Below are 18,131 nucleotides of genomic sequence, written 5' to 3' on the forward strand. Positions count from 1 at the left end.
ATGACTGCCTTTGCCTTTGTATAAATGGTAACATTGGCTTTGAGTGTTCCCCACCTGGACAATCTCAGGTACAAAATACCAAAGCATGATGTTGGTAAAAAGAAAACAGTTTTAAATGTACACATTTTGAGAGCTAGTGGAGACTTACTTTGCCTCATTAATTAATGTCTTGAACAACTGAGTGAATGATCTGTGGCCCAAAGCGAACACATTCGATATGAAAATATTTCATTGAAATAATTGGAAAGTCATATGTTGTACATGGCTAGTAAACTTCGGTAACAGTCTTTTTGGCCTGAAGAAGTTGAGACCACTTCCTGTATCACCAAAGCTTATATTATCGACTTTTTATTATTTATTCATTCATGGGACGATGGCTTATCAGCATTTATTGCCCAGAGAGCAGTTGAGAGACAACCACATGGCTTGGGTCTGGAGTCACATGTAGGCTGGGCCGGATAAGTTTGGCAGTTTCCTTCCCTAAACGGCATTGGTGAACCAGTTGGGTTTTTCCTGACAATCGACAATGGATTCACGGTCATCTTTAGATTCTCAATTCCAAATATTTTATGGAATTCAAATTCCACTGTCTGCCGTGGCAGGATTTGAACCTGGGTCCCCAGAACGTTCTCCTGGGTCTCTGGATTAACAGTTTTACAATAATATCACTGGGCCGTCACCTCCCCACAAGGCAAGCTTTAACGTTTTATCAAAATCTCTTGCATCCAAATTTGAGTAATTATGTTCAAGCTTCCGTTGAGGTTTTGTCACCTCTACTATGCTTGGGTTGTGTTTTTCCAAACATTCTTGTTTCTGCTGATAAGTCATCTCCAACAGGAAAAGTCATTAGAAGTGATGATGATGAGCTAATATTGATGAAGTAGTCTGTTCAGTGAGACAGGCTGCATATCCGTGCACTTGTTCAGAAGCTTCTGAGTTGTTTTTCAGTGTCATAACTGGTTTGAGCAATGAGAATTGCATTATAGAGTCATACAGCACAGAAACAGACCCTTCACTCCCAACTTGTCCGTGCTGACCAGACATCCTAAATATTAAATAGAAGTCAAAAGAACTGCGTATACCGTAAATCAGGAGGAAAAGCAAAAAACAGCAATTTTGTTTTTGATCCTAAATATTAATCTAGTCCCATTTGCCAGCAATTAGCCCATATCCCTCTAAACTCTTCCTAACCATGTAGCCATTCATTTACCTTTTGAAATTTGTAATCGTAGCAGCCTCCACCACTTCCTCTGGCAGTCCGTTCCATGCACACACTGTGTGAAAAGGTTGCCCCTTAGGCCCTTTCTAAATCTTTCCCCTTTCCCTTTAAACCTATACCCTCTAGTTTTGAGCTCCCTGACCCTGGGAAATCGACCTTGGCTATTCATCCTATGTGTGCCCCTCACGATTTTATAAACCTCCCTAAGGTCTCCCCTCAGCCTCCAGCGGTACAGGGAAAATAGCCCTAGCCTGTCCAACCTGTCCTTATAGCTGAGACCCTCCAACCCTGGCAACATCCTTGTACATCATCTCTGCAGCCTTTCAAATTTCACCACATCTTTCCTATAGTGGGGAGATCAGATTTGAGCAGATGCGGTATTGCTATTTCCTATGCAGTACACAGTAGCATAATGGAGTAAGTAACACATCTGCAGCAATAGTTTTAACATATGTGAGGGCTTTTGCAAAATCAGGAAAGTATTTGTTTGAATATGGAACTAATGCACAAGCAAAAGGCAACTACATTAATCTGAATCTTATTTCCATTGCTCCTGGTTTTGAAAAAGCAACTTCATTGACTATTCATTGTATCATGATAACATGATTGAAAGCTGCGCCAAAATGTTTTTACTTGTGATTTGTCAGCATTTGCTGTACGAGGCGGCTTATACCAAAGTCAGTATCAAACTGTATTCAGCAAAACACCTGCAAAGTACTGTGAGAGATCCAAAATTAAGACAGAAAGCACTGGAGAAACGCAGCATCTGTAGATTGATGGAGAATCTTACGAAGAAGAGTCATATTGAACACAAAATGTTCACTCTGTTCCTCTCTCCACAGATACTGCCAGACTTCTGAGTTTCTTTAACACTTGTGTTTACATTGACAGAAAAATATGGCAATTAGATAGAAGGAGGATTTTGCAAAAGAGTGGGTGATATGTTTGGGCCCTGTCTGCTTCTGCCAGCCTCTGATAACATCCTACAGGATGTTTTTTGTGTGAAACTGATATTTCTCAGATATTCATCTATAATCAACTCCCCTTATGATTATTAGATCCTGCATTAGGCTAGATCAGTTAATAAGTTAAATCTTGACAAACTGGAGGTGTCAAGACTCACTAGTGTAGCTGCTACTTTCAACATTACTAGCAAGGTGTCTGTTTTGATGGATTGAGTTAGTGTAACAACATTGTGTTACGTATACATGAATGTCAAAAGGAAACTGACACCATGCTTCACTTAATCTGTCCAACTTTGGGAGATTCATATTAGTTATCACAGCTTTGCAAATCTTCTTAGTAAAAGAACTTTTTCAGAGGCAAGTATTTCTGTGGGTGGAATTTTACTCTCCACCCCAGCTCCCATCCATCGCATTTGGTGAACAGAGGAGCATAAAATTACATTGGCATGACAATGTCACTGTGCCCATGGCATCTTTTCCTCCCAACCCCCTCACTGCCAAGTATGTGGAGGACAATGTTTTGGAGCTAGTAGGTTAAAATTGGAGGGCTCTGTTTTGGATTGGGGGCAATGGTGTACCTCCTACTTGAATAACAAGGGCCTAACCCTCCTCACACCCACCCTCACCATTATCCCTTCACTGAGGTCTGCCTGACTGCTTGTGAGGATGGTCTCCTTCCATTTCATCATCTTCGTCCAGACACAGTCCCAGATACAGAAGGTTATCACCTGTTTCAACTCTAAGCAATTCATTGGTGTGAATTCATCCCCTACCGAGTTCTTTCCTCCTATTCTACCCTCGCTTTCCATTCTGCTCATCAATGTCTTTGAAAGTATTCAATGATGTAATAAGATTATAAGAAACAGGAGCAGGAGAAGGCTGTTCTGCTATTGAGTCCGTCTCACCAATCGATAAGATCAGGGCTGATCTGACTGTGCCTTTAACTCCACTTTGCCATCTGCGACCCTCACTCACAACCATCTCTTGCACGCAACCTTGGATTCCCATATAAATCAAAACTCTCATCCTCGAATATATTCAATGGCCCACCCTTCACTGCTGTCTGGGGAAAAGAAGCCCAAAGACTAAACGACCCTCAGAGAGAATAAATTCCTCCTAATCTCACTTTTGAATGGGAGACCCCTCCTTTAAAACATTGTCTTTCATTCTCCCACCCACCCTCCTACCAAGTTCTAGATTCCCCCATGAAGGGAAGCAGAAACAACCTTTTTGTTCTCCCTCAGAATCTTGCATGTTTCAGTAAGGTCACCTCTAATGCTTGAACACTTGATGAACACGGGCCCAACCTATTCGACCCTTCCTGATAAGGCAACCCCTTCATCCTATGAATCAGTTTAGTGAACCTTCTCTTAACTGCTTCAAATGTAAATAATTAAATAAGCTGCTTAAGAGGCCAAAACTGACGTTGCAATCGCTGTGACCAAAAACATTTCATAAAAATAGAATCCCCATAACGCAAAACAAGAGAACACTTCCTACAGACAAAGGGGGTGGCCATGGGCACCCGCATGGCCCTCAGCTATGCCGGCCTCTTTGTAGGTCATGTGGAACAGTCCCTCTTCCTCACCTACGCAGGCCCCAAACCCCACCTCTTCCTCCGTTACATTGATGACTGTATCGGCGCCACGTCTTGCTCCCCAGAGGAGCTCGAACAGTTCATCCACTTCACCAACACCTTCCACCCCAACCTTCAGTTCACCTGGGCCATCTCCAGCACATCCCTCACCTTCCTGGACCTCTCAGTCTCCATCTCAGGCAACCAGCTTGTAACTGATGTCCATTTCAAGCCCACCGACTCCCACAGCTACCTAGAATACACCAACTCCCACCCACCCTCCTGCAAAAATTCCATCCCCTATTCCCAATTCCTCCGCCTCCGCCACATCTGCTCCCACGATGAGGCATTCCACTCCCGCTCATCCCAGATGTCCAAGTTCTTCAAGGACCGCAACTTTCCCCCCACAATGGTCGAGAACGCCCTTGACCGTGTCTCCCGCATTTCCCGCAACACATCCCTCACACCGCGCCCCCACCACAGCCGCCCAAAGTGGATCCCCCTCGTTCTTACACACCACCCCACTAACCTCCGGATACAACACATCATCCTCCGACATTCCACCATCTGCAATCCGATCCCACCACCCAAGACATTTTTCCATCCCTACCCTTGTCTGCTTTCTGGAGAGACCACTCTCTCCGTGACTCCCTTGTTCGCTCCACACCGCCCTCCAACCCCACCACACCTGGCACCTTCCCCTGCAACCGCAGGAAGTGCTACACTTGCCCCCACACCTCCTCCCTCACCCCTATCCCAGGCCCCAAGATGACTTTCCATATTAAGCAGAGATTCATCTGCACATCTGCCAATGTGGTATACTGCATCCATTGTACCCGGTATGGCTACCTCTACATTGGGGCAACCAAGCGGAGGCTTGGAGACCGCTTTGCAGAACACCTCCACTCAGTTCACCATAAACAACTCCCAGTCGTGAACCATTTCAACTCCCCCTCCCATTCTTTAGATGACATGTCCATCATGGGCCTCCTGCAGTGCCACAATGATGCCACCCGAAGGTTGCAGGAACAGCAACTCATATTCCGCTTGGGAACCCTGCAACCCAATAGTATCAATGTGGACTTCACAAGATTCAAAATCTCCCCTCCCCCCACTGCATCCCAAAACCAGCCCAGGCTGTCTCTCCCTCCCCAACCTGTTCTTCCTCTCACCCATCCCTTCCTCCCACCCCAAGCCGCACCTCCATCTCCTACCTACTAACATCATCCCACCTCCTTGACCTGTCCGTCTTCCCTGGACTGACCTATCCCCTCCCTACCTCCCCACCTATACTCTCCTCTCCACCTATCTTCTTTTCTCTCCATCTTCGGTCCGCGTCTCCCACTCTCCCTATTTATTCCAGAACCCTGTCCCCATCCCCCTCTCTGATGAAGGGTCTAGGCCGGAAACACCAGCTTTTGTGCTCCTGAGATGCTGCTTGACCTGCTGTGTTCATCCAGCTTCACACTTTATGATATAAGAGAACAATTGGACAAGATTCCACTTTTTTTAAAACTTGTATAGTAACAAACCAACTTTCAACCATTAGTTAGCAAGCAAAGGATATTTCAAGTAATAAGTTAGGTTTCATTTTAGTAGTTGCTTCAGTCATTTTATGTCTAATGTAATCACAGCCACTTGCCTCCTCTACAATTATGCTATTATGCACCATCTCTTAGTCTTCTCAATTGGGCCTTTATTATGTAAGATTTCTCACTTCTCACAAAATTATTTGTTTGATGAAACAAATATCAAGATGGCCTTACCCCACTTCTTCCTTCATTGTCTTATTTACACCTGAGGGAACCAGCTCAGACTGGACTGTGTAGCTACAGGTTGGACATTTTCTAAATGTGAAAGCATGCTTCAAGTTACTGTACCTTTTAACCAGTCTTGTCCCAGAACTGCCCATAGGAAGGGTAACATGGAGAACAGCTTAAGTCACCTGATTTGGATGTGAGAAATTTTAACTCAGCAGTATTTCCAGGCAGAAATGAAATACAGTGTCCTTTCCTTATAATTATTCCTTTCATTCCATAGACTTGTCTCCTGTTAGCACGTTAAGTGCATCCTTCAAATAAATTCTGCCACCCCTGCAAATTGCTGCTGGGTACTAAGTGTTATATTGCTTGTGTGAATTATTGATGACTTTCTCACAGCTTTGAAATACAGATCTTTCAAATAGTGTAATTATCAATCAGGTTCATTGAGTTAAAGTGTGCGTTCTGTTCTAAAGAACATATATTTGATCATGATAACACAGTGGGTGCTTTCATGTCAAGTGAACTTGTATGGTAATGGGAGAGTGCAAGCATGTCCCACCCTATGACGAACGTCAAGACCCAAGAAAAGGCATCTTTGAATAAGACATGTTTGTAACAGGGTCTGACAGTATCAGCAATAAATGGAGGCGCTATTTACAAAGCTGTTATTGAAATGTTAGGATGGCCAGCCACAATCATTTCCCTGAGTGACAGATTTCTTTCACAGTTAAAAATGCACAACTGGCCATTTGAGGCAAACTGCATTTCCTTCTGCGAATTCCCCCACAGATGGTAGGAGTATACTTAACTTGACAAGTTCTGGGAAACCACACATCAAGCACACACATCAAATGCTAATCCTGTTGCTGCATGTGAGCTGTGCTGTGCATTGCTGTGTTCTGATGTGCAGGGTTTTTCTGCTCTCCCATACTATTTTGTTTTACCTCTCCATTCAGAGTTCTGTGAGTTAGCCATGACAGACATGAGAATAATAAGTGTTTTGGTCACTAAACCAGCTGGCGCAGACGTTTTAATCTTCACGAGCGACTGGGAAGACTTTATGAATCAGCTATGATTTAATGAATCTGTAAAAAGTAAAGACTGAAATTGGGTTACGGAGAGCATTTGATGTGCAGTTTACCAGGGCTATATGATGTAGCTGTGGCTCACTTTGTAGTACAATCACCTCCAAATCATCAGTTCAGGGTTCAAGTCTCATTGAAGTGCTGCATGGAAAGAGCAGTGTACTGCTAGAGATATGTGGTTTGGCTGAGAGGTTAAATCAAGGTCTTGTTTTGCTTCATGTCAAAGAGCATAAGGCTTCAGTTTGAAGAAGAGCAGAGAATTTGCCCCTGTTGTCCTGGTGAATACTTATCACTGAATGAATGTCACAAAACACAGGCTATCTATCAATCTTATTGTTACTTCATTTATAAATGTTGGCGGAATGTTGGTTTATGATAATGCCAACAGAAACCGGCAGGAATTCTGATCGCTCATGTTATCTTGCCAGTCTAATCTCTTCCAACTTTGCATAGAGCAAGAGGTGCATTCGCCTACATACAACAACATTCTGAACAAGAGGTAGGACCCAGAGCCCATCGTGGCCACTTTCAGCCCCCAAATTTTGCCTCTGTCTCCTACAGGAAAGACCTCACAATTACAGACATCCTAACATTAATTCGTAAAGGAATTTCATAGCAAAGGGCTGAATTTCTGCCACAGAGACAGGGGGCAGAGGCTACATTTTGTTTTTGCAAGTCAGGGGTTGATTCATATGTAGATACGTTTCCTGTTTGCTTTGAGCCAGTTGGATGGTGAAGGAGGTATGGCGATCATTACTGAGGCTGCTGGTTGTTCTGGGAAAAAGCTGCATTGTTTGTGCCAAAACCTCGCACTGCACTAGAGTGAAGCGAGATGTTACAGGTGAGTCAAAATCAGGCATAAAGCATTGTCCTTCACCGATGTCATTCTAGATCTAATATTAGATACCATGAAGGTGAGGAAGAAGGCTCTCTACCCAAAGGTTGGAGTTTGGAGACCGCTCTGGCCAGTATTATTTTCCACTTTCTCCTCTTCCTCCTCCTTTCTCACTTCCTTTTCCTCTCGCAAAGAGTCATCCTCTTCCACAGGCCTCACTATCCTCAAGGTCAGCACCTTTCTGTGAAACTATGTTATGGAGAGCATTGAGAGCACCGCATTGGCCAACGCCCTTGCAGGAGGGTGTACCTCACCATTTCAAACACTAGAAATGCTCCTTCCAAAGCCCATACGCCTTCTCAATGATTGAGTGAGCAGGCGGCATTGATCCTACAGTGAAGTTTCACCGTTCTCAGAGGAAGTTGCAATCAATGACTTTTGCAAAAAGCCATGCAATGTATGTGCAGTGTGTATTTTTACTCAAGGAAGTACAGTTATTCCTTTTTCCAAAACCACAGATAAACAAACGTTAGATTCGCAGTGGGCAAAAAACTTCACAGTAAGTAATGTGTTGTTAAACAAATTTGAGAATGGCAGACGTGATCTTTACTCTTCCTCTGTCTGGGGCACCCATAATGGAACGATTAGCCACTTCTTCTGGGGATATCCCTCGTCTCCAAGGGTTCATTTGTGCATCTTTGATTGGTGGAGGACAAAGGTGTCCTGGCAGCAGCCAGGAAAGTGAGTGCACAGATGGAGGAAACTCTTGTTATGTTGCTAATTAGTTCAACATTGAAGGAGTAAAAACCATTGAGGTTCACTGTATCTCACTGACTGCTCACAGGGGGCCTTGATGGCAATATGGGCACAGTCAATGATGTTCAGTAATGACAACAGCGCCCATGCCCTCTTTTCCTGTGAGGCCAGGTTTTGTTGTGAAATGAATGTACTGTGCAGCTCTGAAGAACAGGCTTCGGTAACCCTGAAATGCATTGGCGTTCCACAATTTCTGAGGTGATACCAAGTTGAGCCCTGGAAGGAGGCATGTCGGTCGGGACCCATCCCTGCGTCCAATCACGCTCAAGGGTCAACCTGAAAATTCAGACCTGAATTGTGGTGTATAGCTCATCGTTTACACCCTCACCACTGAGACAGGAGATTGTAGTGTCTCACCCTACTTCAGAGATTCATGCACAGACTCCAGTCTGGCATGTCTGACGCTGCGCTGAGAAGGTGCTGCATTTGCTTGGAGGTACTATCTTTTGGATGAGACTGAATAAATATCTTTGTGCATTGTACCTTGCTGTATTCACGTAACCTCTGATATCAGGATATTTGCATAACAGCTTTAATATTGTAACAATTTTACATCTTACATAGAACAAAGATGAAAATAAAGCCCATTTATGCTTCTGAATACCACAACAGTATTTATAAGTGCAGGGAAGTTTACCCTGCTGTCCTGAATGCAACTTAACTCATGATTCAACGAAACAAGAACAGATAAAAACAGAGATAGCAAGAACTGTAGATGCTGGAGTCAGAGATAACAAAGTGTGGAGCTGGAGGAACACAGAAGGTCAAGCAGCATCAGAGGAGCAGGAAAGTTGATGTTTCAGTTTGGGACTATTCTTCCTGTTCTTCTGATGCTGCCTGGCCTGCTGTGTTCCTCCAGCTCCACACTTAGATAAGAACAGAAATTGCTGGAAACACTCAATGGGTCTGGCAGCTTCTGTGGAGAGAGGAGCAGAATCAAATGATCCAATTTTCAGATCCTACCAGGGTCAGAAATAGAGGCAGAAGTATCTCAAAAATACTGCACTTACAGGGAGAAGGAGCTCTAGATTTATACAGCATCTTTTGCAGAAAATGGTGCTTCCTAATTTTGCATCACAGCTTAACATTAGTTTTATTTAATGGGTTATAATGATCTCCCATTCTCATACAGTTGCTGTAAAACATAGGTTTTGTTTTATAGAATGTTCACAAGTAATTATCTGCACTTATGAAAATTGCTGTGACCAAATCAAATAAATCTGTCTCGAAAGGGTGCTTGTGAAATATTTCCCAACAAAATGAACCAGCCTCCTGCGGGCAGAGATTAAAGACATCATCCCACTCTCGTGTAAATTCTGCAGACAAATATTTAACTGACAGACAGAGAGCTTTGATTGGTTGGGTCAATATTCTGGAATTTTCCACCTATCAATCATTGTGAGAGTACCATTCTCACAGGACTGGAGCAGTTCAGTTAGAAGGTCAAGCACAACCCTAGGACATACCACAGGGGTTCATTAGGGCAGTGACCTCAGCCCAACCACATTTGACAGTTTTACCAACAACATTTCCTCCATCATAAGGTCAGAGGTAGGGACATCTGCTGACAAATGTACAATTTTCAGCACCGCTAGCAACTCCTCAGACAGTGAAACAGCCCATGTCCCTGTGCAGCAGACCAGACAACATTAATACATTGGGCTGACAAATGTTTAATAAAATTCAGGCTAATAACATTTGTTAGTATCTCCACAAGAGAGAATTTATCTAGCTGTCTTTGGCGTTGAATGAGATTATCACTGATTCCTCCACTTCCAGCATCCCAGGGAGTTCGATTGACCAGACACTGAACTGGACCAACCTTGAAAATATTGTGGCTATAAACGTAGGTCGAAGGCTGGGTATATTTCGATAAGGGACGCATTTCCTGTCACACCGAAGCCCATACTCTATCAAAGGGACACAAGCGTGATAGGATACTCTCCACTTTACAGGATCCGTTCGGCTTCAACAATACTGTGAAGGTCAGAACCAACCAGGCCAATGCGACCCATTTGATAGATACGCTACACCCCCCCCACATTAATTCCCTCCACCACCTAGTCCACAGTGCAGCCACCATGTATGTGCCTGTCAAATGGACTGAGCATTTCACTTGTGGATCCTGATAGTCCCTCCCAAACCCTTGAGCTTCCCAGACTGTGAGTTGAGTCCCAAATAAGCTTGCGAGCTGAACGTTTGGCGTCCCAAGGTCTAAGGCAGCAATGGCCACCGTGGAGTTCACATCAGGCTGTGATCCCACTTTAACAGGCTGTAACTCTCACAGCAACCCCCAAACTTCAGTTCCTCAGAGGGGTCAGCACAATTTTCAAACTTTAACATTGGCGTCACAGTGAGAGAAGGTTTGGGAAGCACCAAATTACAACAGAGAAGAGAGCACGCGCAAAGGAAAATTTCCCAATTCCAAGTCATCTACCATCCTGACTTGGACATATATTGTGGTTCCTTTACTGTCACTGGGGTCAAAATCTTGGAATCGCTGTACAACAGCACTGTGATGTACCTGCACCATTCGGACTGTGATAGCTTAAGGTGAGAGCTGACCATCATATTAACAAGGGCAGTTAGGGTTGATCAGTAACTGCTGGCCGTGTTACTGATGGAGATATCTCATAATAATAATAGATACAATTGTAAGAGAGGGTTTGCAAAATACCCTCCTGCTAAAAATAGCACTGTGGTACCGCCAGTGGCAAGAGTGTAAAATTTCAACAATACAAGTTTAGCTCAGCATTTTTCATTTGCAATGTGGACATAGTTATCTGAACAGAAGATTTTCTATAACTAAAGATATTTACAACCTTGGCATTCAAACTCTGGTAGGAGCTGACTGACAGGGGTTGGAATCATTTTGTTAAATTTAAGGCCGAATGCCTTTGTTTAAAATATAAATGCTCTGGATGAGTTTACTAGTTTGAATATACTGTACCACTTAAAAGAGATTAGCTACATGGATGCTGTCTTACCAGGGAAGATGGTAATCTGGGAAAAATTAACAATGTGGTTTTGGCTGGGTTATGAAAATTGGAGAGTAAAGACATCTCAATCTACGCCTGCTTAAATTCAGAGGTTAGGAATTCAGATTGAATACAATTTCAGCTGCAGTACTATGGTCTGGGGTAAATATGAAGAGAAAACGTATTTTAAAAAAAACCTCATTTGAAAAAGTAATCTCATCATTAATTTTTTTTTATTTTGAGAGTCTCTTTAATTCGGGGCGATTGCAAAATGCTGATATCTCAAATTTTTCCAATGAGAATCGAAAGCTTTTGATTCCAAAATGGTTTTCGGTGAAAGGGTTGAGCGAAGCCAACTGGCAAGGGCAAATCTGATCCCTGTTACATGTTCAAAGAATAGGAGAAAGCTTAAAAATAATGATAAATCTTCAATTGTGTAAGACTGATGCATTGGTGTCAGTTTAAAAAGACTTCAGAAAGCCTAAGGATTATTGCAGCCTTGAACTGTCATGTGACTCAGCGCTGGCTATATACAGTAAGCCATAAGGTGATTACAGGAGTGAGGCATGAAGCGTGTCCTTTGTCTGCTAATCAGCTGTTCTAGCTCTGTAAGTGCTCGAAGGATTTCCTGAGCCTGCTTAAACATGATTAGCATGAAGCTGCTGTAAAACAGAACATTGTTAAAATTGGGTTGACACCACTGCAAAGTTTAAACTCCGGTTTGTAGAACGTTCCTCTTCATTGATACCTCCAAGACGGAGAGAGGATGGGTCCCCGTTAAGTGTACAAGAGTAGGTTTCGTGAATGCTTTTTCAGAATCTAATGTCGCAATTGCCATCTACCCGCAGGCATGAGCCATGAGCCAAAGTCATCATCCCTCAGCATGATCTCGGCAACACAGAGGACCACAGCAACGGTGAACCCCCTAACTCCTTCGTCACTGAACGGGCCGGTTGTTACAAATGGGAGTCATTCATCTCATGGGACAGCGAATGCCCGAGGAGTTCATACGGCCAGCTTTGCTGCAGCCCTTAGAAAACTGGCCAAACAAGCAGAAGACCCGAGAGGTATTGTTCAGTGATAATTAGCAATCTGTCAGAATCTCTCACCAGCATAAATTCACATAGACATCCAAGTGTACTTCCATGGGACGATTGAGGTTACCTGTACTGTACTTCTTTGATGTTACTCAACCAGGACATACCATTGTGTAAATGAATCAAATAGCAGAGGTCTAGGCAAGTTGAAACGTGGACGATGAGAGGTTGGAAAGATTTTGGCTAGGGCAGTCAGATTCTGAGATGACCAAGGCATATTTATGGCTTTCAGTAGCAGAGTAGGTAAAGTGGGGTTGGAGGCGCTGTATGAAATATTCTCAGGCGTTGGACCGAAGAAAAGTAGCAAGGAGATCGGAAATGGGGCTGCTAGGGGTTTTCAGAAAAATACACTGTGGGCTTCTGTAGAACACTCAGAGAGGGAGCAATAATGTAGAGTGCTTCTGCAGAGAAGTAGTTGCTGAGCTACGAGAAGATCTAAGGCTTTCAGAAAGAAGAGGAAGAAGACAATCTGAGGCAGATAAGAGGTTGACCTCAATTTTGGAAACAAGATACACATCCCTTAAACCTAATTTGGCAGGAGAAGGTAGTAGGAAATTGCAACTTGTGACAGAGAAAAGAAATTATGAATAATCAAAAAGTGATCAGTGGCAGTGACAGAAAGAATAGTTAGTTATGCACCTGAAGCATTCCTAGGTGTACAGTGATATCACTGGCAGAAATGAAGGGCTGAATGGCCTCTGTCTGTACTTTTCTATGGTTCCAAGGCCATTTAGTTCCTGCTACTATAGAAATTGCTTTTGTGGCCGTTTCCGGCAAGGTTACATTTCCCTAAATCCGTGATGATATGAGATAAACTGAGTAGCGTCTGCGGTGTCATGGGGAGAACAAGAAGGTAGAATCTTAGTCCACCGTAACTGATTGAACCTTGTGCAGTTGGCACTACTCTGATCAATGCCAGCTGTCCTGCCAACTGAGCCAACCAGCTCCCCAAGGTGTTCAAGTTGCTGTGGCAACTGTATAGTCCAGAGCTATGAATAGTGGCGGTCTCCAATTTCGTTTTCTTCATGTGTTTTTACAGTGTGGCATTGTCATTTGTCTGAGGGTCTACAAGTAGTTATGAGACTTTATCCTCAGTGTAGATATACCTTTCTGGCCATTAAGCCCTGGAGTAAGATTTGAATCAGGAGTTTCTGATCACTAGGGACACCACATTGCGCCACAAAACTCAATAAATATGCATGGATCAATAAAATTCCTTTCATTGATTTCCATTTTTAAATCATCTGATCTTTTGGGTCTAATGGATTAATTAAATGTTATTTTCTCTGGGTGTTGGTATTAAAGCCCTAAAATTCTGCCCTGTGTTGTATTGTAAATCTGGTCTTCATATTTGCACACATTTCAGACTGGATTATTTATGTTGTATAATGTTAATAACATGTTTACACAGCATGCTTGATGACGCCATGATTGTTAGACACACATCTTGGGGCTTGATTTTTGGAGTTAAGTCACTGGAGCATTGAAGAAAGCACAGGGATTGAGAAGAGATTTGTTTCTAGCAAATTGTTCAGTAACGAGTTAACAAAATGGTTCTGATCAGATCAGACATCAATGAAATAGTTTTGGGTGTGGAGATACATTTCTGTACAATTTCTTGGCTGCCAACAGTGAGCTATCTGGTATCAGATCATCAGATGGAGAATTCAGAGAGGGCCAAGAAATATTGCTGTAGGAGGATCAGCACTTAGTGGCACTGTTGTCATTGTACAAGCTTCTTTGTAACCTGCATGATGCATTAAACATACACTTGCCAGAACTTTTAAACTCCCATTAAAATGATGTCTCATGAACTATGTAAATAAATACGGGTTATCATTGCTGTTTTTATTTTTAGCCCCTTGCACATTGTTTTCGACTAATGCTGTGAAAATAAAGACTGATTTTTACAAATCTTCAAATTTACTCATTTCACATTCCTCCCCATGTCACCACTGCCCATCCGCATCCCCTCCCCAGCAATGCACACCAATATTTTCTCTCATTTATTTGAAATGCAGTGGAGTGATTTATTTGCGTGCGTGACCCTTTTAAATTCTTTACACTGCTGTACATGACAGATAGTTTAAAAGGGGCAACTCTTGTACGACTTGTTTGTGGGAACTTTCGGTTTGTCACATGACAGCTCTCATGATAGTAAGTATTGCCCCTCCCCCATTAAACTGTCTGACTTGTCTTATAATTCCATGCACCATATTATTATAAAATCCATACTATTATAGTCAAATTAGTGTAACACTCCCAGATGTCTAGTGTGGCAACTATGTAGCACTTCTGTCAATGCATTTCACTGACTGCATCAAGACTTTGATAGTTGTCCCTAGAGATGGATGCTGACCATTTTCACACACTTTCATCAGAACAAATAAAATTGTTTGATTTTCCTCTCTCCCCTTGGACAAAAGTGTGCTCCTCCCTCCCCCACCATTGGAGTACAGCACCTTTCTAATACCACTGCTGAGATCACCTATTGGCCATATGGCAATTGTCGTAAATATCTGATAGTTCATTAAAATCGATGTTATAATCCACAAAATAGCTTGAAGACTCAATTTAGGAGCGAGTTTTAGCAGTTTGAGGTAATAAGAATTGCATCTTGTGTAAACAAAAATCAGAAGTACAAACACGAATGCAAAGAGCAGATGGGAAGCAATTAAATGCATTTTGGATTCAGATAATCTGCATACAGAGGATAACCAAAGACTAATTGCGTTTTGGATAGATAGAGCACATTTGTGGAAAACATGATGGAACTTTGCACGTAGGAATGATGATAGAATGGAATGACACACAACAATTTAAACCTGATTCGCATTCTGTAGCTCTTTCTTTAAAGGTTGGGATGATCATGGGGTTTTCTTTCCCATATTTATTGTTAAGTACCACTTTGACCATTTAACTGCAGCAGGAAATGTTTTAAATCTTAAATGCACACATTAGAAACCGTGTGCGTATTCAGAACACTACTTGTAATAATTGCATATATGAACTATAGCGTAACCGCACCAGGTGGTCTAATCCTGCTTTAAATAAGAGTCTTTAAGAGTTCACAAAGAGCTCAGGCAGCTTATATATTTAACTGCCTTCTTTTTCTCCTTCATTGTATTCTCTCTTTCTGTGTCTCCATTTACCACATGCAGGCCATTTTCCGGAACCTGCACTGAAATATTGTTTTATACCGGTGTTAGGAACAAACAGATTTATATGTAACTTGATATGAAATGCCCCAAAATTACTTTCTCTCTAGGCAATCACATCTAACTGTTACGAGCCTTAAATGAATTTGCCAGAATCTGTGACTGTGTAGCTCTTGCACTTCAGCAATTCGTTGTAAAACTTAGCAAGTGACTCCCTTTCTTTTAATGGCGTAATCAATCAGCAAGAGGTCATTTTTCATTCTAGTCCTGTAATTGTAGCTGACACAGAGATGTGTTGCGCCATTGTTGAAAGCATAAAAAACACAGTGCATGTATTCAAATGTAGCATGCCTCACTGTAAGTCTGCTCATGTGTGAGAGCATATAAATTTCCTTGAAATTGTCACATAAATCATATCTGCAGTTCAGTCTCATGGGCATGGTAGAAGCACTGATAAAAAGTCTAAAGAATGGAGTGTTCATTAAGTTTTTTTTTCTCTTATTCATCATTACCCTGCATTTGTAACATGCCCTTCTGAGGAGGCTAAGTGCTCAGCTTGCTCTGATTTCTGCCTAGGTTTCTGCACACTTGGCCACTAGAAAAGATGCACAAGCAGCTATCCTCTAACCCTTACTACATCTACCCTCCCCATTGTCACATATGGGGGCTTGTAAAGGCAAATTGTCCATATAGTAGGTGCAGACCTCACGCCAGCAAGATATGCCATCACCTGTCATATTTACTTCATTCCGGAGGCTGCTAAGGCAACATGTTTGCATTTATAAAGAATACTTAAGTATTCACATTTCTACACAGCTTTGTGATCCCTGTAGACCACTTATTTGTAACAAGATATTTGAATTTCTATTGACTGACTGAAAGGATCACACAACAAGATTTTAAGTTTTATTACTTTTACTGGAGCAAATGAACTAAAACCAACAATAACCTCTGAACTGCAGAAAGGGAAATTCTCTGTTTAACTTTTAAAACGACCAACAATCCCATGCCATGTTAAACATTACGCTGTTCCTTAAGTGGGCACTTTATTCCCCCATGCCAGTCCAAAGTTATTCTCAGCTCTCATGGATTTGCTTCCTTTCTTTCTCAGGCAGGTTGCAATGAGGGTTACGATGGAGATTTCTTTCCTCTGGCCCAAGCTAGGCAAATCTTGCAGTCTTCTTTGAATTCTCTGTGGTTAAAAGAGGCATATTTTTCCCTGGTTTCAATTAAAAGACAGATTGAACGAGAGGTAAAAAAAAACTGGCTTGTTAAACATCTTGTGAGGCCTTTGGTTTCTTTTTAAAGGTGGAACAATAGAAGCTGCCTTGATGGGTGTGGCCAGCTCTCACAGAGCAGGATTTCTAGACTTCTTTTGTAGTTTTTAGTTTCAGCAGAAGCTACAGGAGTTTTGAAGAAGTAGAAACTATAATTTTCCACTCTCTTGGTTACAGCTTAAAGCTGGGGTTCTGCGTTGTATTGCAGGCCTTGTGTTAGAGAAAATGTGATTTCTGAATTTGCCTTTGTGCCCAAGGACTGTGTTTATGGGAAGCTACTACATTGGAACAGTTAATTAGTAGTAGTTACAGTATCTGTTATTTTGTTAAGTTTCCCAATAGATTAAGTTATTTTAAGTTCTTTCTTTTGTTGTATATTAACTTTCGTGTTGAATAAATGGTTTTTGCTTAACTTTGAGTAGTTGCATCTGGAACAAAGTATGTTACATTTGCCTTTAAAATAAGAAAAGATTAGGGTCTAGACTACCTTCTTAAAGTATTTTGTGGGGCTTTGGTCTCGTCCAATACACTTCATAAACTCAGTCTCTCTTCACTCTGAGCAGATGCACCTACCTTGTACAAGCCAGTTAACAATGGAGTCAGCATTTTTGCTGCTTCAGATGCAATTGGCTGCAGACTGATTTGTCTCTAGGCCAGTCTCAATGACAAGAACACCATTAGTGCAGCACAAGGACCATCTCTGTGATATCTGAGGAGCCCTGTAACTTGACACAACAGTGTTTTTTTAGACTTTCCCTCTTAATCACCATGCAATGTGAATCACATGGGTTTAGTTTGCAGAAATGCTAAATAGCTATCCCCTAGACTCCCAACTCTGGTTTGCATTGGAGTTAAACAGAAAATTTAAAATTCAACTGTTTTTAAAAAGGGACATTCCTATCACCTTGCTGTGAGACTTGGAGACGAGCAGTTTACCCACAGTCACAAAGTCTCTTGACATGAGTTTCTCTTGTCACCATAGCAACCAAGCCACCCGGTCTTGTTGTCAGGCAAAAAAAATCAGAGCAGGCGACAAGACATACTTCATTACGCCATTTTATTTCAGCTAAAAGAGACAGTTCAAAACCATAACAATCCTACAAATGTGATAAGAGTAATAAATGCATAAAATCAGATGCTATTTCATTTACACAACTAGATGTAGGCAAATGAAATATTTGTAATGTAGGTTAGATGACAGAAAGTGTGAGGCAAAGGATCCATGAGTTCCATAGATGATGCAAATCAGAAGACAAATTGCAAGCAGTTTATGTAATCACCTAAATAAAATCTGTTCTTTACTGTCCACATCTTCTGTTTCATGTCCAGATGTACTTACAAGACTGTCTTTGCAAGATAGAG

At 42.1% G+C, this 18,131-nt stretch overlaps 1 protein-coding gene across 8 annotated transcripts in view; it reads left to right on the forward strand.

Moving 5' to 3' along the window:
- Window positions 1-18,131, forward strand: part of LOC125447272 (genetic suppressor element 1-like) — a 277,157-nt gene that overhangs the window by 157,952 nt on the left and 101,074 nt on the right. For 7 of the 8 annotated variants that reach the window (XM_048521570.2, XM_048521587.2, XM_059652856.1 and 4 more), the window contains one exon: window positions 12,086-12,304. In XM_048521570.2, the coding sequence (XP_048377527.2) occupies window positions 12,086-12,304 (219 nt within the window). Of the gene's footprint in view, window positions 1-11,729; window positions 11,846-12,085; window positions 12,305-18,131 lie in introns of those variants that run through there. The other variant, XM_048521618.2, reaches the window with a different exon arrangement.

This window comes from Stegostoma tigrinum, chromosome 2 (assembly GCF_030684315.1).
Source record: "Stegostoma tigrinum isolate sSteTig4 chromosome 2, sSteTig4.hap1, whole genome shotgun sequence".
NCBI classification, from domain to species: domain Eukaryota; kingdom Metazoa; phylum Chordata; class Chondrichthyes; order Orectolobiformes; family Stegostomatidae; genus Stegostoma; species Stegostoma tigrinum.